This window comes from Oryzias latipes, chromosome 20, assembly GCF_053564925.1.
Source record: "Oryzias latipes strain Hd-rR chromosome 20, Olatipes_Hd-rR_3.1".
NCBI lineage: Eukaryota > Metazoa > Chordata > Actinopteri > Beloniformes > Adrianichthyidae > Oryzias > Oryzias latipes.
This window is the reverse complement of record NC_136256.1, coordinates 10,474,098-10,500,229: the sequence shown is the minus strand read 5'-3', so window position 1 is coordinate 10,500,229 and position 26,132 is coordinate 10,474,098. Positions and strand designations below refer to the sequence as shown.

Here is a 26,132-nt window from a genome sequence, read left to right as displayed (position 1 = left end):
TATGGATGACAGGATTTGGGTCCATTGAAGTAGTTCTACAGTTCATAATACTGACTACAGTTTACATGTCCATTCACACGCGTCACTGAAAAATGTAAGTATAAACATATTCCTAATTTTAAACATACGCATTGTTGGGTTAAAACAACCTGCAAGGCAGTGTTTGTGTTGTGTGTGTTTAAAACCTTGTTAAAAAAGCAATAAAAAGATATTTAAAAAAACAAAACAACCTGCAACATCAGAATAACAACATAGGGAAAGAAAGACAACAGACCAAAGGTACCTTTTACAAGGAGAACGAACAGAGTTCATACCCAGGAACAATCTCTCTCCGCTCTGGCGCATATTCTGTCGCCTCCTCTTTTATTAAGTTTGTTGGGTATTCACTAATTTACACATGAGCTGAGCTCTAAGGAGGGGAAAAAGATAAAAACACAGCTGCAATGCTATCAGAAAACATTAATTGCAACATGTCCGTCTTTTCACAGTCTTCCCGCATCATCTTTGGACCTGCTAAGTCTTTTCTCACGGATAACTGACACAGAGAGGCCCTTGATTCCGGTCTTGACACAGATAACACATAGCCTTTACGCCGATGCTGGGAAGACGCTAAGATAGTCGGTTTCCTCCCAAGAGTTTCACCTTCAACTTCCTGTGAAACAAACTTGGACACAGACACTTCTGCATGCATGAATATATTACCTATATGGCTAGGTAATGCATAAAAGCAAATGCAACTTATATAAATTTTTCCAACACACAAAAGTTAAAAAATGAACAGATCTAATAATGCCGCAACAAAATGTAAATACTTAATGAAAATTGCAATTGTTGCCAACAGCTTTTTAGAATATAAGGTTAAAGGAAAGTTAAAAATTTTGCCCTGAAAAAATACAAAATAAACACTGAAATAGTCAAAAGAGAGAGCATAATGTGACAAACAAAACAGCTTTTTATGAACACATTTGAGGAACAAATACAGTAGGTATCAACTGTCAAAAAAGGTTCTCATTCCTCCTTGATTCATTTGGGTCTCGTGGGGATGGTCTGGTTGGGGGGGGGGGGGGGGGGGGGCACGGTGAAACGGGCTCATCTCTCACTACACACTGCATGTTGGCACCACACACACAGCAAATACACACTACACACAGAAGGACGACGGGGTGAGGGGGCTCTGCTGCTTGGCATCAGTGGGACCCACTACCGCACACACTGCACTACCACACCACAATACATAGGTGAGATCAGGGAGGGGCGGCCGGTCTTCACCTGCTTGGTCCTCTCAGGGGGGTCGATGGGCTTGAGGGGGTTACTATGTGGCGACCAGGGATGGGGGGCAACCAGAAGTATGTGTGTGAGAGTGCATGGGTGAGGAAAGCCCTGGAGGCTACCTCGCCAGGACCCGCTGGCGCTCACCCTCCCTTTTGCAGAGTCATGAGGGCATCGGGGGGGAGGGGGTACGGGAGGAGGGGTTGAGGAACGTGTTGGGTAAAAGAACAAACTTCCTATTTCCCATGTACAGTATCCTGACCAATGCAACACTTGAAGAACAGATGGGTCGTATTTCTGGGTGAAACTACCATCATTTTTTCTTCACTTGAGCATAAATATCTTCTGTTTTGTCAGCAGCCTGTGTGGAAATGTTTCCCCTTTGAGACCCTTTGACCTCTGCGTACACAGTGTCCTGCTGCTGGCTTCTGTCCTGTGGAGAGGCTGAGGAACCCTCAGATCTCCGTTTGAAGTTCAAGTCTCCATAGTGTAGCTCATCTTCAGTTTTAACGGTTGGTCCTTGAAGTTGAAGCTCAGTTGCAGGTTGTTGCTGTTGAAAACATCAACAATATGAATAAATAATTATTATAAGCAGAAAATCCCAATTTTAAAACAGACTTTAGAAGTGTTTGACTTCTTTTCAGACAAAGAGCATGGTGGAAGATGTCAAACTATTATCATCATTGAGACTCATTATTTACCACGGCAGCATTTCCTGTTGCTTTCAGTTATAACCTAAGTCATTGTGTACTGTATGTTAGGGTGGCCCTGAAGTGCAAACCATTCAACAAATCACTTGATACAAAAACATTTTTAAGATCACAGCAACAATTTAAAAAGCAGTATTACATTTTAGAAAACAAAATAAAATTTCAGAAACCAAAACTTAAAAAAGAAAAACGAAAAAAAAAAACATTTCAGAAAACAAAATTAATTTCCAGAAAAAAAATGAAATAATAAAAAATGAAAACATTTCAGAAAAAAAATGAAATATTAAAAAATGAAAAACATTTCCAAACCGGAAGAGGCAGGTACTATGGGACAACGCTGATTGGATGATGATGTTTGTCAATCATTTGAACTGAAAAGTATTTTAAATGAAGCGATGCCGGATTTTATCGTCCAAACTACAATGTACCATAATAATCCACGTATTTCCCATTTACATATTAAATCAAAAATGCAGCAAACTGATAATGAAGGTTTCAATTTTTTTTATATTTCGTCTGAAGCAGAACTTGTCACCCGGAAGTAGTTTGTGTGGATGACGTCCGTTCTGCAGGTAAACAATGAAAGGGAAGGACGATAAAACGTTAACTTAAACATTAATCTTTGAATATTTAGCGGATGTGATGACATAACGCATGCAGAAATATCAAAACCAACCAGGTTTACAAATGTTTTGAAATGTCGTGAAAGGATTCTGTCTGAAGCAACAGCTGCGAAGAAACTGGTGTTAGACGGAGCACATCAGGAAATGCAGTCCCGCCATCCACAGATAAGGTATGGAGGCACATTTGTTTGATCTAATTAATGCAGCGTTAAACGTGATTTCTAGGTGGGTGTTTACAGACAGATCCAAGATCCTTCAGTCATACGTTAATGACAGGTTACCTCATCACCTGGAGAGGGGGGGGTCACGTGGGCAGGATTCTCAGACAGGTGTACCAGCCGCATAAATCAGCTAAGCTGTCAGGTAAACTGCAGCAGTTTGTGTCTCAGAATAACATTTATGAATGCTTCTTATTCACACTATTAAGATCTGTGACTTTAGATTGTGTCAGTGCACAGAAACATGACAGTAAATGACTGGATGTGCACATCATCAGACACGTCCAGGTGTGTAACTAACGGTGGCAAAGTCTGTAGTCTAAAAAAAATCTTTAAAAAAAAACATTTTAGTCTTTCAGGCAGAGGAGGAATACCAAAATGTTTTAGAATGTATTTTTATAAGACTGAAATAATGTATTTTATTCTGAGTTTGGTGTTTTGACCCCTCCCTAATGAATTTCTGGTATAACACATTTTCTCCTCATTTTGATGAACTCAACTTTTTCCTGAATGAAAGATGAACGGCAGCCGATGTTTTTCTGTCAGAGATTTTTAATTTATCTCTGTCAGGGATTTCAATGGAGCTGGAGTCCAGTGCAGAGGAAGCTGCAAGCATGTACGAGCAGAAATTGTCGTTCCTTACCTGTACAACTTCCTCAGGATGTGATGCTGAGCAGCAATGTGGACAAACCTTCCCTGACATGACTCTTTTTGATATAGTTGTTAAGCACAAACAGACTTTTCCCAGATGCATTTTTCCTCTAATAAATGTGGCTGACAGGTACGCTGAGTAAATGCTGATTGTAAGCGCAACATTTGATTGACTGCATGACGAAGCCCATAAAGGAAAATCCACAACCGTTTCTTTGTTTCTGTTACTGAATAACGTATTCATGTTAAGTTTTCAATAAATATACTGCATTGCTATGAAACAAATTTGTTTATTTTCATATCCATTATTACAATCCTCATATCAGCATTCAGTTTTTTCATTGACAAAGAAACATTTCTAAACCACAGCTTTGAAAATCAAACATCAATTTTGTTAATAAAGCTTTAAAACCTAAAATGGTAAACATGGAAAAACTACGGTGGCCCAGAAGGGTCACAACACAACACATTAACTTTACACACAACACATTAACTTTACACACAACACATTAACTCACAACACAACACATTAACTCACAACACAACACAATAACTCACAACACAACACATTAACTCACAACACAATAACTCACAACACAACACATTAACTCACAAAACAACACATTAACTCACAAAACAACACAATAACTCACAACACATTAACTTACCTCACAACACTTTAACTCACAACGGAAGTTAAGCTGCAATGGAAGTGCTTTTATTTATTTATTTTTTTACTTATTTTTTTTCCACTGGGCTGAGTGGCTAACTGCCTAACAGAAAGTAACGTCACAGTGAGCTGTTTTGTATGTTGCAATTGTTCAATTAAAAAAAAAAAAAAAAAAAAAAAAAAACTATTACATCGACATTTTTTTTTGGGTTGTTTGTTTTGATAAAACATGAAGAACAAATAAAAATTGAGCAAAAAAAAAAAAATTTCTACAAGAGAAGCAAGCAGCAGCGTTGCTAGATTGGGCGGTTTTGGGTGTAAATTTGCGGTCAAAAATGCATAATTTGGGTTTTAAGGTCGTTTCAGCGGGTTTTTTTCCCACTCATGAATATATAATAGCGGCCAACGTTAGGCCGTGTGGCTTTTGGAGTTTTTACTGAAGCTCCGTGAACGGCAGAGCTTAATGGACCGGGCTCTGGACCTGTTGTTGGGGGAGTGCAACGCCCCGCCTCTTCGAAATTGTGTTCATTAAAGCCTGACAGTGCGATCTCTCCACATTTGTCGTGTCAAGTGTTGGGGACCGCGTGCGTGTGTGAGAGGAAGAGGAAGAGTATCGAATTACATAAATGCCAAAAATTGAAAGGGCGTAAAGACAACTAAGCGGGTGTATTTAGAAACTGAGTGAGTGAACCTTACAACTGTGATGGCGCAATTCTAACCAAGCGACCCTGTATTTTACAACTGAACGGCTGAAATCCTAACTGAGCAGTGATCCTGCTCGGTCAGTTGTCTTTTGCGCCCTCACCTGGATTTACGCTCAGTGTCAAGGGGGCGTTTTTGTCACTTGGGGGCGGTATTCAGGGGTGTGTTTGTCACTTAGGGGCAGGAACCTTTCTGGTTGATCTGATTGGCTGAAATTTGCATGCCAGGCAGCGGGGCGGGACTTTCATTTTGGGGCTTTAATAGAAATCGAACAGCGGCTGTAACGTGGATCAAAAGCATTAAAACGATGACAAATGCAGTGAATTTCACATGAGAAAAACATACAGCACAGAAAAACCCGCTGCACTTTCTTACCTTAGTTTTGGGTCGTTGGTTAATGTTTTAATCCACGTTACATCCGCGTTTTTTTTCTATGATTGCCTCTAACAGGGGGGGACAAACAAGTTTGACACAAAGAGCCGACATCTCTAACTCTGATAGTCAAAGAGCCACACCACACACTGACCTGCCAGACAAACACACAATTACAGCCATATTATTTCTCATAACCCCCTCCTCTCCTCTCCTTACAACAGCACTGGATTAAACGGCGTCGTTTCAGTTTTGAGTGTTTTTTCTGTATTTAACGTTAACACACATACCGGTGAAACATGCACGCTGGTGTGTGTTTAAAAAGGGCAGCGAGCGCAAAACTGAGTTGGTTGTGATTTATTTTTTCAGTCATCAATCAGCATTTCTAATCCATCAAAGTCCTCATCTTCTGCATCTGGAACAGCTGGACTACATCTATCAGACACGCCGGCTTCCCTTTCCTCATCATCAGAGTCCGTCTCTTTGCTATGCGGCCCCAAAGAACAGTGTAAGCAGACACCTCAGGCCAACTTTAAGTCCTGCAGTCCCAAAGTAACTTGCCGGCGCTGCGTCCCGGTAAGGGGGGAGGAGGATGGCTCTTTTCACGGTCATCTAGTTCTTATCTAGGAAGTAGCAGCGCTCAGCCTCGAGTCGATCTTCCAACACAGGCCTTTCCTTTTTCGCGGAAACTCAGCTGCTGCTGCGTCTTCTTGTCTTGTCGGAGTTGGTTTTCCAAGCGTCCTCACTTGTGAACCATGGATTCATTATTTTAAATTCTCTGGGGAGCTGAGGTTCGATAAGTTAGAAAGATCTTCAAAGGTTCGGACTTCTTGCTTCTTCCAATAACTCTTCTGATCAACGTTCAAATGTGTCAACAAGTATCTCAATCCTTTTGTATTAACACAGAGAGTGAACCACAAATGCTTTTCTAAAGAAAAAATATCGTTTTTTTGCCTTTTAATCAGAATTGTTCGCTTTAAGCTGTGAATGCAGACATGCAGCAGCCGGCTGCCAAGGGACCGTCAACAAAGTGCAACCTCTGTGAACTGTGAAACACCACTGTGTAAAAATCAATAATCTTACAAAAAAATCATAAAACTATTATAAAGCATATTCTTGTTACAATACATATTTTGTAGGAAAGTCCATCTTTATTTTATCTTGTTGCATATACTTTTTCAAATTTTAATAGATATGAATCATGACTAAAGTTATCAGTAACTTGACATGACCTTATTGTCTAACTAAAATAAAGAATGTCAATAGTTCACTTTGTTTATTTATAGGAATTTTTCATATTTACAAATGGATCAGATTTGGTCAAAAATCCTCAATAGCTCTGAAGATGCCAGAATTTTTTTATTTTTGCATAATCTTTATTTTAGTAGGAAAATATAATATAATAAAATAAAATAAGGTCATGATTAGTCAGTAGAGAAAGTTTTGTGTCACTAACTACAGCATCTTCAAAGCCATTGAGCATTTTTGACCAAATCTGATCAATATGTTAATATGAAAAATTCCTTACAATAAACGTGAATTATGACATAATCTTTATTGCAGTAGGACAATAAGGTCATGATTAGTCAGTACAGGAGGTTTGGTGACAGAAGCTTTAGTATCTTCAGAGCTATTGTGCATTTATGTTATGATTCATATCTCTATTAAATTTTAAAAACTATAAGCAATAAAATGGAGGTTGACTTTCTAACAAAATTTAGTATAATAAATAATAATGTAGCATGACTATGCTGACGAGTCTTCATTACCAATTCATATAAATATAGACATTTATTCACTTTTTAAAAGTTCACTGATTTTTACATAATGCTGTTTCACAGAGGTTGCACTTTTTTGACGCTCCATTGGCAGCCGGCCTGCTGCTCTGTTTGCATTCACAGCTTGAAACGAACAATTCTGATTAAAAGGCAATAAAAACGAACTTTTTTCTTTAAAAATGCTTTTGTAGTTCACTCTCTGTGTTAATACAAAATGAGTGAGATACTTGCTGACACATTTGAACGTTTATCAGAAGAGTTATTGAAGCAGGAAGTCCGAATCTGTGAAGATCTAATTTAACCGAACTGCAGCTGCACTATTCCCGTGTTCCTCCGCATAGCTGACAGCTGCAGTTTAAACTTTGCCTCATAATCGTGTCTCTTTGCATTTCCAGGGTTTCCAAACGAAGTTGTTCTGCATTATTCACATATCTGCTCCTTTGTACTATGGGGGGGGGGGGGTCTTCTTTCACGGCCTTATGGTTGTGAAAGTACTGAATATAGAAAATATGATAAAAGTCAGAGAGCCGCACGCAGCTCAAGAGCCGCCTGTTAACCCCCCCCACCGCACTGAAAAATGAAGGTCCCGCCCCTCTGCCTCGCCGATAGGCCATGCAAATTTCAGCCAATCAGATCAACCAGAAAGGTTCCTGCCCCAAAAGTGACAAAAACGCCCCCTTAACACTGAGCGTAAATCCACATGAGCGCGCAAAAAGGAATTGACCGCGCAAGATCACTTCTCAGTTAGAATTGCACCTGCGCGGTTTTAAGGTTCACTCACTCAGTTCCTAAATACGCCCGCTTAGTTCTCTTTACGCCCTTTCAGTTTATGGCAGAAACGTAATTCCATAAAGAGGGAGCGGAAGAAAGGGGAGGAGCGCGTGCAGGGACTGGGAGGGTGTGTGGGTGGGTGGGGGGTGTTGGGGACCGAGTGAGTGTGAGAGGAGGGGGCTGAAGAACGGAGAGGAGCGGAGCACGTGCAGCGACAGAGAGGGGTGTGAGTGCAGCATGGAGGAGTGTGCGTTAACATTGTGTAGCTTCTCTTGTAGAAGAAACATGCTCCCTCCACAGCTCACTGTGACGTTACTTTCTGTTAGGCAGTTAGCCACTCAGCCCAGTGGAAATTTCAGAATAAAAGCACTTCCATTGCAGCTTTACTTCCGTTGTGAGTTAATGTGTTGTGTTGTGAGTTAATGTGTTGTGAGTTATTGAACTTTAACAGCCATATCAAGTCAGTAACATCAGCTGCATTTTACCACCTGAAAAACATTGCCAAAATCAAAAACATAATCTCAAAGCGAGACCTGGAGATACTTATCCATGCATTTGTCTCCAGTAGGTTAGACTACTGTAACGGCCTGCTCACCGGCCTCTCCAAACGAGCTGTAAAACAGCTTCAGTACATCCAGAATGCTGCTGCTCGAGTCCTGACCAAAACCAGGAAGTATGATCACATTAGTCCTGTGCTCAGGTCTTTGCACTGGCTCCCTGTACCTCAAAGAATAGACTTCAAAGCAGCTCTGCTTGTGTACAAGTCTCTCCATGGCCACGCACCAAAGTACATCTCTGACATGTTAGTGCCATATGAACCATCTCGTACTCTGAGGACCTCAGGGACCGGCCTCCTGTTGATTCCCAGAGTCAGAACTAAACAAGGGGAATCAGCGTTTCAATATTCTGCAGCTAAAATCTGGAACAGCCTCCCTGAAGGCGTAAGACAGGCCTCTTCTGTTTTCATGTTCAAATCTAGACTTAAAACATTTCTGTTTAGCCGTGTATATGACTGAAAGGTCCTATCTGCAAAGGTCCTATTCCTTCCTTCTTTTTAAATCTTTTTTTTTTTTTTTCCTTTTCTTTTAAAGTAAATTTTATGTTGATTATTTCTATGATGTATTGTGATTTTAATGCATTTTTCTGTTTTGTGAAGCACCTTGAATTACTTTGTGTACGAATTGTGCTATACAAATAAACTTGCCTTGCCTTGCCTTGCCTTATTGTGTTGTGAGTTATTGTGTTGTGTTGTGAGTTAATGTGTTGTGAGTTATTGTGTTGTGTTGTGAGTTATTGTGTTGTGAGTTAATGTGTTGTGTTGTGAGTTAATGTGTTGTGTGTTAAGTTAATGTTTTGTGTGTTAAGTTAATGTTTTGTGTGTAAAGTTAATGTGTTGTGTGTAAAGTTAATTTGTTGTGTTGTGACCCTTCTGGGCCACGTAAAAAACTCCTAAATGAAGCAAGTCTAATTTGAACATTTTAAACTGGAGTTTTGCTTAAAGGAACATTAAGTTGTTTGGAGTTGTACAAGTGTTTGATGCGATTCCTCATAGATGTGATTTCCAGATCATCAACTAGACGCTAAAGCCAGGAATTATGCTTCGTCTTTCACTCCCCACTGCATCATTTACAACTAATCAGGCTTATGCAGCAGGTTAAAGACTTTTTTTTTTAAAGGACCTGAAATTAAAAAAAAAAAAAATTAGATATTAAGGTTAAATAATCATTAATGATTACATTGCACATAAATCATGGTGACTTGCCTGTACACTGCACAATGATATGAATGACTTTAGTCTTTTTGTATTCCCATGTAGAGCTGCCATCTGTTCTTCTGCAGCACAAACTTTTCTGGAACTTCGCTTTGAGAAACTTCCCCTGCAGAAATATCACACGTTAATTCAATTAAGTATTTTATAAACTTTTAAATTTCATTTTAAGTGTCAGTTCATGTATATGCATGGTTCAAAAATATACAATGCCCTTAGTTTAATATTATTTCCTATAATAACTTGTTTACTGATTTCAATCTCAAAGTCGATTTTTAGCAACACTGATGCCATATAATTACTGTAATTACTGTATAAATCACAGAATCAGGCTGGCTCGGAGCTTTCATGTTGTCACCGAAAACGGCAACGGCTATCTCCATCGGGTTCCTTTTGCGCATGCGCATGATAAAAAAAAATTATCTTTTCAAAGCAGCACTTTTATTTAACATCCTCAAATTAACATCCTTAGAGACATGTGACTGACAAAAGAAAAGATCACAGAATTGATTCTTACCTGGAAAATGAAGATGATTTCCAGCGTGAACCTCGCAGCCGTAGACATTAGCGCACAGCGTTCATAGTTAAAGGGCTCACAACTACTTCCGGGTGATTCGTGTGTCAGGCAAAATGTTAAAAAAAGAATTTAAAAGTTCATTAACTGTTTGCTGCATTTTTTATTTGATATATAAATGGGAAATACGTGGATTATTATGGTACATTGTTGTTTGGACGATAAAATCCGGCATCGCTTCATTTAAAATACTTTTCAGTTCAAATGATTGACAAACATCATCATCCAATCAGCGTTGTCCCATAGTACCTGCCTCTTCCGGTTTGGAAATGTTTTTCATTTTTAAAGATTTCATTTTGTTTTCTGGAAATTAATTCTGTGTTCTGAAATGTTTTTCATTTTTTAATATTTCATTTTTTTTCTGAAATGTTTTAATTTTTTAATATTTCATTTTGTTTTCTGGAAATTAATTTTGTTTTCTGAAATGTTTTTTTTTTTTTTCATTTTTGTTTTTTAAGCTTTGGTTTCTGAAAATTTGTTTTGTTTTCTAAAATGTAATACTGCTTTTTAACATTTTTTTTTAATTTTTGTGATCTTAAAAATGTTTTTGTATCGAGTGATTTGTTGAATGCTTTGCACTTCATGGCCACCGTAGTATGTCCACCATCATACAGAAAATGTTAAAAGAACATGTTAAAAACAACAAAAACAAAATTTTGGGTCTTTAAGTCTTCTTTGGTTGGCCATCATCCTTTTTCCAACATACAATAATGTATATACATACCATCATTGCTTCATGATCCTCTATATAAAAAGAGTACATACTTAAATGTAACTTTTGCACCTCCCTTGTGGATTGCAATTAGATGTTGATGTTCAGCATGTGATAGTATGTGCTTTTAACTTTTAACTATGAACAGGAAATACTTTTCTGATGAAAGAACAGGAGTAAAACAGACAAACCTAACATTTACTTATTCAACTTCAAGCCCTCTGGTACATTATTATTACTAAGTCCCTGACAATGATTATCCAATACTTGAGCATTGTGAGGTAAAGTTGACTCTTTACTAACCTGCTGCTGTTGCTTATTTTTTCTAAAACACCTGGAAGACATCAGAAAAACATTAAAAATAATTTAAAGTGATAACAGTTCAAAGGTGGTAAACAGGAGGGAAGAACTTACCCAATACAGACAATCAGGAGGAGGAGGAGGATCCCAGCAGCTGCTCCAGAGATGATATAAATGAAATTTAGATTCTCTAAAGAAAAAAACAAATGATCAAGACTTGCTAAAATAAAAGCGGGACAATAGTTTTCCCAAAACTTAAATGAAGATCTAGAATAAATAATAATACATAAAAAAGAATTTTTAAAAATCATCTTATTTCTCATGTTAAATTGAACACTCACTGGCCAATCTCCAAAGAAAAGCCCAAAACCTAAATTACTTTGAAACTTATTGTGGCACCTTAAAAGAAGAAGTTGTTTTATTAAATTGTGGACCCACATCTATTTTTTTTTTGATTGTCCTGTTCCTCATTTATTTGTACTTTTACATAAACGTGTCTGCTCATAACTAAATCTAACAACTACCTCTGTGAAATTGTTTGTACCTTCAGTTTACCAGATCAATTTAAATACATTTTATGTTAAATCAATGGTTTCTAAATTTTTTATTTTCTTTTAAATTTATTAAGGTATTTTGCTTTTACCCTTAATAAAAATACTCATATTTTCTCACTATAACACTTCTTGTAGTCATTTGACCTCAAGAGAAAAGCTACTGCTACTGGTTTTCACTAAGTTGTTTTGAATTTCAGTTTAATTTAACCCATAATCCCTGATTTATAGATTTGAACAATTTGGAGTTCAGATCATTTGTCTGCAGTTGTTCTTCAGATGCCTTATATACTCCTACTTTCTCCCACAGTTGATGCTGCATGTCTAAATATTTCTCATTGACAAAATGTTGACTGATTGATTTAGTACTGGTTAACCTCACATTTTACGGGAAAAAAAAGTGACGTGCAGCTTCTTTACTTGTAAATCCTGGCAAAGATTCAGATCTTTTAAATTTTCCACTTACCTCCAACAGTCAGATCAATCTTTGGAGACGTCTGGTTCCCCAGATCATTTGTAGCCACACAGTAATAAACTCTTCCTCCCTCTGTGGCATTCAGGCTGTAAGATTCTCCTTCAGCTACTTTCACGTCTCCATCTTTGCTGCTCCTGAACCAGATGAAGTTGCTGACAGCAGGCTTGGCTCTGCTGGAACAGGTCATCGTCACCCAGCTACCTGCTGACACTAAACCTGATGGACTGATGGATGCTGAGGTCTTCTTAGGAGCATCTGAGGAAAATGTGACACAGAAACTTTATTCATCAGAAGCAGCTGAAGTGTGATGTGCTGACAGATCACTTACATGAAACACTGAGAGTCTTGTGTGTCTCTGCTGTCTTTGGTGGTCCTCCATTCACAGGATATCTGGCAGAACAGTTGATGATCAATCCATCATGAGTGTCTGACAGAGTGATGATCTTCTGGATTTTAGTCGTAAAGCTTCCATCTGTGTTTTTCTCTGTTTGTCTCTGAAAGTCTGGTTGGAGACTCCAGGTGAGTTCAGGAGGGGAGTGAGGACAGGGAGTGGGAGCCGAGCAGGTGATGGAGACAGACGCCCCCTCCTTAGGATCATCTGGGATTTCAATGCTGGGACTCTGAGGAGAATCTGTGCTTCCACATCAAACACAGAGAAAAAAACCTAATAAATGCAAACAACTAAATACATATGTTTGTTTTCTAACACAGGGTTTCATTTCCCTCACTAGAAAAACAACTAACATCAGCATAATTGTCAAAAACAGAAAAAGTTCTTACCTTGAATTTTTACCTCAGAATAATTGCAAAAGTCGCCTGCTTTAAATCCTCCATTTTCAATCCTAAAATAATATTTTTCTGTATAATTTGAAGTTAAATTAGAAAACAAAGTGGTGCAGTTATTCTGTGTCAGGTTTCCAATGATCTTCATTGGATAGATGTTTTGCTGCTTACTGCTGTTGAAAATCACATTCTCTGGATTGTTCTCAAAATCGCGATTATTCTTAATCCACATTCCAATGATTTTTCTAGTGTTGTCAAACTTCTGTTCATTTCCTGGTGTAGTAGTAAAGCTACATGGAATTATCAAACAGGATCCACTCAGAGCTTCCAGCGTCTTTGATGCAGTAATGTGGAGGAATGACGGTTCTTTACATTCAGCCCAAACTCCTGTAATGATGAAGATGATGTGGATTTAATGATAAATTCTGATAAACAACCTGCAGTTCAGCTGCAGTTTGTTCCACATGGAGCCTTTAAACAACATTAGAATAAATATTTCAAAGCAGAAATGATTGGAAAACTGTCTGCAGATGAAAGAGAACAAACATCTGACCTGGAAGGAAGAAGACACTCAGGAACATGTTGACTGTCAGCACCTTCACAAACGGAGCTGCCAGCAAACTCCTACTTTCATCCTTCATTTCTGTGGAAACTAGATGACTATTTGGAAAGAAACAAAGTTTTAAGGTATAAGAATTACTAATGAAAACAGCTCACACAAAAACTTTATATCTGTGAATATATAAGGTTTAATTTCACTGAGACATTATGATTTATTTTGAAAGAAACATGAAATCTGATTATTTAACTATTCTCATTTCAAACAAGCGACTACTTTGGTGTTCGTATATCTTAAAAAACTATAATTCAATTAATTTTTTAATGAATATCTAAGTTTATCTCCAAACATAACCTGTTGGTGTTTTTTCTTTTTTTAATAAAAAATAATAGCTCAGAATTAGTAATAGTATTTTAACATTTCACCATAGTTTATAAAAAAGCATAGAAAGAGAAAATCTAAAGACTGAAGGTAAATGTTTTCTCACCACATGAGTCTGCAGCTGAAACAGAGAAACAAGAAAGTTTTGTCTTCAGTTGCTATGAAGAAGCTCAAAAAGCAACTTCTCTTTTTTAAAGCGTGTCGTGTAGAAATAGATGTTTATCAAAATGTAAGTTTTGTTCCTTCCGTGACTGTGACAGAGGAAGTCATCTTCTAAATCCTCTTTAGGTCATTACAGCTTTGATGGTTCATTTATTCTGTATAAATTGTGTATTTTCAGTGTTTTCCATGGTAAAAAAAAAATTAACTAAGAAACAAAGCAGCTAAAGTTGCTTTAAAATGCTGATACATTCAACTTCTTCTTTGAGTTTGATATTTTTTTTTCTTGTCAAATTTCTTCACTTCTCTTTTTGGTTCAAAAGATGAAGACACAGTTTTACACAAGTTTATCCACCAACATTCTATACCCAATTAGTTCTACACAAAGTCCTCAGTTTTAGATTCCATTAGGAGACCTCAGACACAGACAACCACACAGTCACATTCATTCCTAACAGATTTTTTTCAGACGGACCAACATGAAGCAGGATTTGGGTCTTTGGGAAGAAGCCAGAACGTCTGAATAAAACCCAAAGACAAACATGGAAACCATGAAAACTCCACACAGAAAGGAGTCTGTTAGGATTTGAACCAGAGCCTTTTTCTTGTGTGGCTACAGTGAAAACCATCCCACTGCCTAATATTCTAACATCCTAGGACCTTCATAAATAAAGAAGTGACAGTATCAAGCAGAAATACAGATGATTCTCAGTTTGTCTCTGGTAACCACAGATTTAGACCCGAGCTAATATTTGAGCTAACCCTCTACACATGTAGTTACAAGGCCCCAGTCAAGAAAAATTAACTGTAATAAAACTCAAAAAACGATGTACCTGCATTTGGACAGCGGGTCTTAAGAGGTTGAAAACAAATTAAAAACTGTAAAAATTTCCCTGCTTTTTATGTTTCGAAGAAGATTACTCCTGCTATATTGGAGGTTTGTTCCGCTGTTTTGGTGACAGCAAAAAGTTAAAGTGAACACTTGAGAAATGTGAAAATTCAGCAGCTTTTATTAAATTAGGTATTTCTGATCGTTTTAAATTAAGGAATAAAAACAAGTGGAATCTGGAATATTTTGATGAATAACTGTGCAAGACCATCTCTGCCTTTTCAAGTAAATGTTACTTGAGTGTTAGAGAAAATTGTGGAATATTTATTAACAATGATATGATATGCTGATAGTTGAAACAATGTGAACTGTGATTCTCTTGTGCGAATTCTCCAGAATCACCTGCAGTATGCTCTACTCCCTTCCATTCAAACTTTCCCAATAGTCAATGTGCCTGTTTTTACCGTTTTACTGTGTCCGTGTATGATTTATTTATTTAGGACTTAACGCTCATGGTGCTGTTAAAATGAGACACAGTTTTTGTCTGTTTCACTTTCAATGTGTTTTTTCCCCACAATTTTATTTATTTATTTATTTTCCTGATTTTTTTTCTACTCTCATGCCTGGCTCTACTGACACCATTGATGATTTACATGATTATTTGAAGAAAGCTGTGAGAACAAAGGAACACATTGAGTCTGCCTCCAGCTCTCTCCTCCCCACAGACTCTGCATCCCCACCAGAAGGCCTCTGTCGGTGACCGGGTTCTCCTGCAGACCATTTAACGGACTGATTGGTCACACCCGAGGTGGACAGGACCCTTCAAGGTTCTCCTCACCATGCCAACTGCAGTCTGACTTGTTGAACGACCCTCCTGGATTCACGTAAGCCACTGTAAATTGCTGAGAGCCTACAAGACTGACATTTTGAGACACTACTCCTGGCGAGGGGCGCTCCCTGGACTGTTTCCTCTAGCACTCCTCTCTTCCAGCTACAGTGAGCTTCGAACCAGCTAACATGGGTCCAGCTGTTGCTCGTGGTTTCATCTTGTACTTTTATTCCCTCTTCCTCTGGAGATCTCACTCACATCATCAATGAGGTCAAGGCCCTTAAGTCACAAATTTATTCTCAGATGACTGACGCCTACTGGTCTGGGTCCCCACTTTATTGGTTTACTTCTGGTGGAGTGTACTGATAAAACTAGTCACTCCGGTCCTCTGTGTGTTGTTTTTCTTTTTTCTTTTTGTCACCTGTTTGATTCCATGTGTCAAATGAATTATCGCTGCCAGGCCGACTCTATCAGCATTATGCCTACAATTAACCTAATTCGCATCCGCTCGCGGTTGAAACTGGTCTTTACAGATTTATTTTATTGTTTTTCTTTTGTTTGATTTGAATTTGTTTATTTTCTTTATTTCTTAATTTGTTTCTTGTTCTATGTAACTTTAATTAATGAAATTGTGCCGAGGTCTGGACTGGTGATGCATGCGTATCCTTAGTGATGGCTGTCGAGGGGCACGGAGCCGTTGATGAATTTTGCCCTCCCTGACTGCTCAATGAATGTTTCACACAGATGGTATAAGTTTAGCCATGGAGGTTTTCGCATCAACACTCATGTATCACCTACCACCTCTGATATGCTCATTTATTCACGTTGATTTTATGCTTTCTTTGGTATTTACATGTACTTATACACTTTAGTTTTCGATGCAGAGCCAATATGCTGCCTACACTGAAAATCTTCGTGAAATGGTATTTGGTTGATGATGAGAAGTGTTCTGCTGACTTTCCATATATAATTTTGATATGACAAACAGGGGGGTATGTGAAGAATAGTTAGAAACTGCCTTTAACTTTTATTACACTAATGGTTTAAACTTAATTCACTGAGCATGTATTGTCATCTCAAAATTATATTACATTTGAAGACAGCACAGCCAAGCTATTGTTTTCACAGTTTATTCTCATCCTCCCTTTTTTCTGTGCATGTGTGATCTGCTGAGCAGGCCTCAGACTTATCTTCACTTTAGCCTTGGAGCTTCTCTCCAGCAGTAACCTGTGGGCGTGATTTTCACACGGGGTCCATCGGACGATCTTCTGAATATGCAAAAGCAGGGCTTTTATACCAACCTCATCCCTGAGCTCGTTGGTTCGGACTTTGAATGCACCATGTTCATCTGTCTGTCCCCTTCGTGTTTGTACGAAGTAAAACCTCCACAAAAGATAAGTAACTGTCTCTGAGTCATTATTCATTCATTTCTGTGTGCAGGAAGCTGAAGGGGAACGAACCTAAAAATATTCCTATTTTACAGTCCTGTTTAGAATCTCCAGTTTCCTCACAACATTAGAAACAAAATTATAGACAAACATCGTAAAAGTAAAGGCTATAAAACCATCTCTAAGCAGCTTGAAGTTCCTGTGATGACAGTGGCACATAATATTCAGAAGTTTAAGACCCACGGGACAGTAGCCAACCTCCCTGGACGTGGCCGGAAGAGGAAAATTGATGACAAATTGAGGAGACGAATAGTTGGAACTGTGTCCAAAGAGCCCAGAACAACCTCCAAAGACATTAAAGGTAAACTCCTAGATCAAGGTACATCAGTGTCAGATCGCACCATTCGTCATCGTTTGAGCCAGAGTGGACTTCATGGGAGACGACCAAGGAGGACACCACTGTTGAAAGGAAATCATAAAAAAGCCAGACTGGAATTTGCAAAAATGCATGTTGACAAGCCACAAAGCTTATGGGAAAATGTCCTTTGGACAGATGAGACAAAACTGGAGCTTTTGGGTAAGGCACATCAGCTCTATGTTGGTAGACTCAAAAATGAAGCATACAACCAAAAGAACACCGTCCCTACTGTGAAACATGGAGGAGGCTCGGTTCTGTTTTGGGGCTGCTTTGCTGCATCTGGCACAGGGTGTCTTGAAGTTGTGCAAGGTAAAATCAAATCTCAAGATTATCAAGGCATTCTGGATAGAAATGTGCTGCCTAGTGTCAGAAAGCTTGGTCTCAGTCGCAGGTCATGGGTCTTCCAACAGGACAACGGTCCAAAACACACAGCCAAAAACCCCCAAGAATGGCTAAGAGAAAAGCGTTGGATTATTCTATGAGCCTAGATCTGAATCCCATTGAACATCAGTGGAAGGAGCTGAAACATGCGATTTGGAGAAGACACCCGTCAAACCTGAGGCAACTGGAGCAGTTTGCTCATGAGGAGTGGTCCAAAATACCTGTGGACAGGTGCAGAAGGCTCACTGACAAAAACAGAAACCGTTTAATTGCAGTGATTGCCTCAAAACGTTGTGCAACAAAATATTAAGTTATGGGTACCATCCTTTTTGTCCATTCCTTTTTCATTAGTTTTTTTTATAATTATGTTAATCAACAACTCAAAAGTAATAGCTGATTTTGATTATTTAATTTTCAATAAATTTTTATTTATTGTTACTTTTGAACGTTTTAAGTCATTTCAGTGAGCATTGTAGACTTTATTTCTTTAACTGAGGAGCACCAACAAAGTCAGCATCCAATTAAATGTGATTCCTAGTCTAATGCTTTGTTACTCACCGCTGTATATACACATCTCTACCAAAATGTCACATACCCATTCACCCAGTCACACATACATTCACACACTGGTGGCGCGGCTCCGCTGCCAAACACAGGCGCCCGCCTACCACCAGAGGCAAGGTGGGGTTCAGTGTCTTCCCCAAGGACGCATCGACACATGGGCGTGCAAGGCGGGAATCGAACCTGCAAGAAATCTAGTTCACATCCCCTGCAGGAAAGGTCATGACCAGTCCAACTGAAACTAATCTCAAACTTGCTGCACTCAATGTCAGATCTTTTTTAATCAATAATTTGATATCTTCTTATAATATTGATTTTATGTTGTTAACTGAAACATGGCTTGACAAAACACAAGAAACATCATTCTAGCCAAATCAACTCCCCCAACTTCATATCTGAATCTAAAATACGAGAAAGTAAAAAGGGTGGATGCGTTTCTGCACTGTTTAGAGATGATATTGCAAACCACCGATTGTAATTGGGTGTGTTTTCATCATTTGAGTATGTTTCCTTTACAATTGAGTTCAAGGAGTTTATGGACAAGCCTCCTCAGCACAGCCAAAGTTTCATTGATGATTTCTCTGAAATGCTCTCAGTTGTGTGCACAGGCTTTGAGGGTTTAATTATTACAGGTGATTTTAATGATCATAATGTCAATGACAGAAATGTAAAAGAGCTCAACACTGTCCTTGAAACCTTTGGTCTTATTCAAAATGTGAGTGGGACACACCCTGGACCTGCTCATTACAATGGGGGTTATCATTCCCAATGTCTGTGTGGTTGATGTCGCCCTGTCTGATCATTTCTGTGTGTTCTTAGACCTGTCCGTTGCTCCCAGACCACCACCTGGTCTTGCAGTTGTCTGAAGGAGACACATAAATGACAACACTTGGGCACAGTTTGCAGCAATGATAAACTTTGAAAACGCCTGTGGTGCTAATGTTAATGAATTAGTTAACTCTGATACTTCTAGCATTTTGAATGTTTTGGATGCCATTGCCTCTGTGAAGATGACAATCAGAAAAAGTAGACAGAAAGCTTTCTGGATGAACGATGATTTAGTCAGTGCATATAAAAGGCTGTGTCGCAGAGCTGAGCGGAAGTGGCACAAGTCAAAACTCCAGGCTCATTATGAAATATATAAGGGGGAACTAAATACCTACAACCAAATCTTATGCAAAACAAGGGTAAGGTGATTTTCTAAAATCATTGGAAGTTGCAGCAGGAACTGTTGTGTCTTGTTCGCAACAGTTAACAAATTAACAAACCCTCCAGCTCAGCTGCCAGTGGAACTGGTTTGCACAACTAAATGTAATGAGTTTGCTGTATTCTTCAATGACAAGGTTCAGGGGATTAAAAAAAGCCATAAAATCCACAACACAAATAACTACCCAACAGCCACCTAGTCACTCTAAGCTGTACCTGTAACTGACAAAACTTTCCAAGAGGTCATCACCTGTCTTCGTTTGTCTACATGCTGCCTTGATGTGTGACCCAATAGATTTCCAAAGTCTATACTGAACATTTTGTCAGCACCAATTACTCAAATAGTTAACATGTCCCTTCAATCTGGAACATTTCTTGAGGCCTTAAAAAACTGCAGTCATTAAACCTCTCCTGAATAGAGCAATCTTGATGTCACAGTATTGAACAATTACAGACCCATCTCAAAGTTTCCATTTTTATGAAAACTCCTTGAAAAAGTTGTTTACCAACAGCTCATTGATTTTCTCTCAATAAACAATTTATTTGATGTTTTACAGTCAGGTTTTAGACCCCATCATAGCACAAAACTGCTCTTATCAATTTCTGTCTCTGCCCTTAGTTGGTTCAAGTCCTATCTAGAAGACAGGAAATATTTTGTTGAAATTGGGGGTTGTATCTCAGACTACATGGCCTTGAACTGTGGGGTGCCCCAGGGATCAATCCTGGGACCCCTTTTGTTCAACCTCTACATGCTGCCACTAGGTCAGTTAATTCGCATTAATAAAATATCTTATCACTATCCCTATGCAGATGATACTCAGATCTATGTGTCACTGACAGCAGGTGAATATGGGCCGGTGGATTCAATCAGCTGTCGCATCAAACAGATCAGTGCTTGGATGCAAAACAACTTTCTCCAGCTAAACTCAGACAAGACTGGAGTCATTGTCTTTGGTCCACAGAAACAAAGAGAAAGTGTCAGCAGCTACCTTCTCTCTCTGTCTCTAAAAGCTTCAAATCAAGTTAGAAACCTAGGGGTAATCATGGACTCTAACCTGAACTTTACCAGCCATATCAAGTCAGTTTACCATCTGAAAAACATTGCAAAAATTGAAAAACATAGTGTCAAAGGCAGACCTGGATATACTTATTCATAAATTTGTCTCCAGTAAGTTAGATTACTGTAACGGCCTGCTCATTGGCCTCCCCAAACGAGCTGTAAAACAGCTTCAGTACATCCAGAATGCTGCTGCTCGAGTCCTGACTAGAACCAGGAAGTACCATCACATCAGTCATGTGCTCAGGTGTCTGCACTTTCTTCCTGTAGCTCAAAGAATAGACTTTAAAGCTGCTCTGCTTGTTTACAAGTCTCTCCATGGTCTTGCACAAAAGTGCATCTTTGACATGTTAGTATGAACCATCACGGACTCTAAGGGCCTCAGGGACCGGCCTCCTGTGGGTGCCTAGAGTCAGGACTAAACAGGGGGAATCAGCGTTTCAATCTTATGCAGCTAAAAGCTGGAACAGGGGTTGTAGTTTAGGTTGTAGCCGCGGTTACATGGGCAAATCAATGGTCGATTAAAATTCAACCGTGTACATGGGCCCAGAAAGACTTTTTCCGATTAGAACGAACGTTCACATGGTCACACTTTCGGTCAGAATAATTCATTTGGGCATGCGAAGTAGTGTTGAAACTCCCGGAAGAGGAAATGAGTCCCACTGTAAACAAAGTGAGTTGCCATATACATTTATGCAGCAGCTTGGTAAAATACGAGATGATCTTCTTAACATGCTTTTGTTAATGTTACAGTTATTATGAAGCGCCTGTTCGCTCATCGTTTTATTTTTAATCTGTGTTGTTGGTGCTTTTTTTGTGGCAGAATGAAGCCAGAAGAAGGGTTAGGTGAAGGCTAACATGCGCTAACAACAACATTTAGCCTGGATGAACATAAAATCCATGCGGGGAAATGCCGCAATCTGCATCTTGGGTGCACGTAAATATGTGGCAATAAAATCAGCCTTTATTTTGTCGGGACACGACTGGAAACACAAATCCATGGGACTGTTTGAACAGTTTCTAAGGACTGGGCGACATTTCTGCTTTGAAAAGCTCACACATCGCCCCAAAGCCGCTGCACTGTCAGAAAAAATGTGCAAAATTTGTACCTTTAGAGGTACAATGGCTTGTCACTGGGGCAGTACCCTCAAGGGTACAAATGTTGTACCCTTTCATATAGGTGCGTATCTGTACCCTTTCAGTATGTACCTTTCAAAGGCAAATATGTACCTCTGTGGACTAAATTGTACCTTATAGTGCTATGGTACCATAATGTACCTTTAAAAAAGGTACAAATTTGTTCTTTTAAGGGTACTGCCCCAGTGACAAGCCTTTTGTACCCTTTGATGGCAAATTTGTACCAGATACAGCACATTAAAAGACCAGTATACTGTTTATCACATTTATTAAACATTCAAAACAATTACAATTCTGACATTTTTCACAGTATGAATGTTTTAAGCTCCACAGTGTCACAACAGGATGCATATATTTACAATTATTAGCAATTTTACAATAATGAAAAATCTATATTTTTCCTTCAGTTCACATTGCATTCATTGTAACTATAACCTTAACATTTGATCAATTGTAAACAGCACATAGCACTTCAGTTACCATTTTTAAACCATGAAATAAAACTTGTGACATTAACAAAAGAAGCACTAGACCTTAAGTACATCTTTCTACTGCATTCTACATTTTCTAAAAATAGACAATAAAAAAGTAAACTTATAACCAAGTTTAAATGCATAATTTAAATAATAAAATGCATAAATGTGATAAGATAATATTGATAAGAATTCTAAAAAGAAGAACTATAAAACACACTAAAGATTACCAAGGATTACATTTTATTTGAATACCTAGTAGATCCTCTGCAAGCATCTCTTCTCTTGCTTCTTTGGAGACTTTGGCTAATGGAGCTTTTCTTTGAACAAGCTCAAGCACCTTTGGCACAATACTGGTAAACGCCGTCCTTGAAGCGCTGGCTTAAACTGACAGGTGATGGATGCATTCGGTCAACATCATCAAACAACTGAAAATTGAAAAAAATTAGAAAATTAATCATTCACTTCAAAACAAACAAAAGACAATACATTCTAATATTCTTTGTTGCCTCTTTCATTGCCATTTCCCTTTAGTGATCTCATTGTATAAATATTACTTGGCTTGAATGACTATATATTTATATATAAGTTTAGAAAATTACAATGTTTTTACAATTGAGTTAAAGCTGTTAATGATCATTTTAGCAGATGCCTCTGCTTATATTGACATTCAAAATGTATTTTAAGCTGAGAACCGATTTAAAATGTCACTGACCCCTGAGGTTGTCTTCAAGAAAGGGTACTTCTTTAGTATATCCTCTCGCACCTTGCTGTACTGGATATGCAGGACATTCACATGACCTTCAACGGATGATGCATCCTCACCAATGACAGCAACGGCCTATTGGATCAAATTTGAAAGTCCATATTAATAATGATAAAAAATACAACAGCAATCAGTGATTACTGGGGTTAAAGCACTTTAAGATGATGTTTAAAGACAGTTTGTGCAGAGTGGTTTGGAGTTGATCAGAAATTAACTTCTGAGTTGTAGCTATTGACACAGTAGTTACCCTCTGCTGATGTCCGATCATCCCTTCGTTTACGCCCTCTCCCGCTAGCTTACAGTCCTTCCAACCTAAAACTAACATTAGTGGTGAAACCAAAATGGTGAGCAATATTGAAGCTTTCTGGCCATAGTTTAGATCCAGCTCAGACAAGTATGATGAAGATGTTAATGGATCTGTTTGTCTGCAAGTGGACACATCAGAATAGAGCAGAGGGACTCGGACCAACTTCATTTCATGTGGTGCGTCACAATAGAGACCTTCCTCAAACTGTATTTATTTTGTCTGCTCCTGATTCATCCCAATTTGAGTGAATACTCAGATGTGCAGTTTTAAACGTGTTCTTTTAAACGTGCCCATCATGATGGGAAATTAAGGCCTTTTAACTCTGCAAAACAGTCCTGTCAAGAACTTGAAGGTGATTTCCAATTGAACTGCAGAAACCATGTCCCAGAAAACATTTTTCCCCCTCAATAACTGCATAATCAATGTCTGTCTTTGTATAATGATAATAATGGATTGGATTTATCCGCGCTTTTCAAGACACTCAAAGCGCTTACAGTGTGTCCATTATTCATTCACTCCTCATTTATACTTGGTGATGGTAAGCTACGGTTGTAGCCACAGCTGCCCTGGGGCAGACTGACAGAGGCGTGGCTGCCATTTCGCGCCTACGGCCCCTCTGACCATCACCGGGATCATTCATGCACATTCACACACCAGTGGAGCCACACTGGAGGCAAGGAGGGTGAAGTGTCTTGCCCAAGGACACAACGACATTTTTTGGCTGGTGGGAGCGGGGATCAAACCGCCAACCCTTCGGTCATTGGACGACCCACTCAAGCACCTGAGCCACTGTCGCCCGTATAGTCAATATCTTGTTAATTATGCAGAGCTTTGTTGAAGGAAATACAGAAGAATTATATGTTTGTATGATGAGGACAGTATTCCAGAATGTATTCAATGTGTTGTGACTTACTCGGTGCAATCTGCTGTTTCCCTAGAAAACTTTAAACTAGTTTGGATGATCTGCATTACTGCACTGTTTGACAACTAAACTGAATTGGAAAGACAGCATGACTTTGAACGCTTGAAATGACTTTGTGAAAAGATTATTTACTTACTTTGGCAAGAGAGATGTCTTCAACTCTTCGTCTTGTTGTAGGACTGTGTTGTAATATTATGGTGTCATCTAAGTCCACTTCAGTATCTCCACTTGAACTGGTATTGCAGCTCTTTGCAGGACAACTCGACTGATCTGTCAAAGTATTAAAGCTTTCAGTTACTGTAATATTTAAATTAGTATGATAGCAAAAACAAAAAAAGTAAAAACAAAGATTTTTTAAATACTGACCGACTTAACAGTTTAGCAGATTTAATATCTTGTCTAAGACAGCAATAGGATAAAAAACTCATACTTATTTGCCCGTGTTTTGTTCCCCACACTATCCTGTCAAATAAATCATTAACCCTTAGACTCCTATTGATGCAAATATACAATCAAAACTCTTCAGCTCAAAAATTTTCTTAATATAGCATGTACTTGAAAGCAAAAACACAGGTCGTTTCCCTTGGAAGTAAATTCAGGCATCAAAGGGGAATTTACCCAAAACCATTCAAAACAAAATAGATAAATTACAATTTAAAAGAATAACTTCACCTTCTGGATTTGTATCTTCAGCCAGACAAATCTCCAACACACCAAGGTTTGGGTTTTTCAACTGGAGATCAAAAACCTGCTCATCAACTTCTGTCTTTGAGTCATCAAACACTTTCAAGTCCAAGGTTGGGATGTTGAACTTTTTGGCAGCTGTGAACAAAGCAAAATTATGTTTAGAATACAGCACAGAAATTATCTTTAAATTAAAAAGCAATTAAAAAAATCTGTTTGCATCACAGCTGACAGTTTATCCACAAAGTTGACTGATTCCTGTAAAGAAAAATGCTGGAAATTGTGATGTTTCCACTCACCGCATTCCCAAAAGGATTTGTAGGTCAGCTGAACTTCAAAACATTTATTTTTTGGGGTTCGACATGTTCACGCACAGCTTGCATCTTTGGTGGGAAAAAAAATAATATACAGTAAACCCTTGTTTATCGCGGGGGTTACGTTCCAGAAAGAACCCGTGATAGGCAAAATCCGTGAAGTAGAAACCTCTATTTAAAAAAAATATATATATATACAATTAAATACTCTATTATACATTGAAAAGAAAGAACAAACCGTTTTACAGGCTCAAGCATTTGTTTCACAAATCAAAGTACTTTAAAAACGTTTTTTTTTTTCAACAAATAACTTCTGTACTGTACTGTCAAATAATAATTTGAATCATCGATGTGAACAGAAGGCTTCAAAACGCGGAGATTAGCCCCGCCCACCGCGACCCGAGAGTAATTAAATTAAACGGGAGAAAATTTAAAATGATCATGAAAAAAATACAAAGTACAAACGGACAAATAGTGGCTCAGGTGTATTTCAATGCTCTTCAGTCTGAGAAGCTGCAGTGTTTTCTCCTTCTCAAGCCCGCGGTGCAGCTGTGTGTGTTTGTTCGGGAGAAGAACATAGTGATTGACAGTTGGTGTTGCTCTTTTTCTATGGGTTTTAGAGAAACTTGAAATTGCAAGATGATTTGCATGTACGTAATTTGGAAAGCTGATTTACGTACGTGTACATATTAAACTGCGACATTATTGACGCACAGGTAGAGAAGAAGCGGAGTGACTTTTTTAGCCAATCAGAATGCAGAACACAATGCACGACGCAAATCCGTGAAGTAGCGAAACCGTGAAAAGTAAACCGCGTTATAGCAAGGGATCACT

At 38.5% G+C, this 26,132-nt stretch overlaps 1 protein-coding gene and 1 long non-coding RNA gene across 3 annotated transcripts in view; both read right to left on the bottom strand.

The window, feature by feature from the left end:
- LOC101157818 (myelin-associated glycoprotein) overlaps positions 1–18,183 on the bottom strand; it is a 52,222-nt gene extending 34,039 nt beyond the window's left edge. The window contains exons 1-8 of one of the 2 annotated variants that reach the window (XM_023950343.2): positions 13,974–18,183; positions 13,481–13,587; positions 12,925–13,314; positions 12,473–12,775; positions 12,136–12,399; positions 11,233–11,308; positions 11,122–11,152; positions 281–1,819 (exon numbers count right to left, since the gene is read on the bottom strand). In XM_023950343.2, the coding sequence (XP_023806111.2) occupies positions 1,583–1,819; positions 11,122–11,152; positions 11,233–11,308; positions 12,136–12,399; positions 12,473–12,775; positions 12,925–13,314; positions 13,481–13,587; positions 13,974–13,978 (1,413 nt within the window). In that variant the 5' untranslated portion in view covers positions 13,979–18,183 and the 3' untranslated portion in view covers positions 281–1,582. Of the gene's footprint in view, positions 1–280; positions 1,820–11,121; positions 11,153–11,232; positions 11,309–12,135; positions 12,400–12,472; positions 12,776–12,924; positions 13,315–13,480; positions 13,588–13,973 lie in introns of those variants that run through there. The other variant, XM_023950344.2, reaches the window with a different exon arrangement.
- A 3,980-nt stretch (positions 18,184–22,163) lies between these two features.
- Positions 22,164–24,811, bottom strand: LOC110013566 (uncharacterized). The gene is made up of 3 exons (XR_002872353.2): positions 24,437–24,811; positions 23,021–23,146; positions 22,164–22,733 (listed from the first exon to the last, which is right to left on the bottom strand). It is a non-coding gene; the product is annotated as an uncharacterized LOC110013566 (long non-coding RNA).
- Between the last annotated feature and the right edge of the window lie 1,321 nt (positions 24,812–26,132).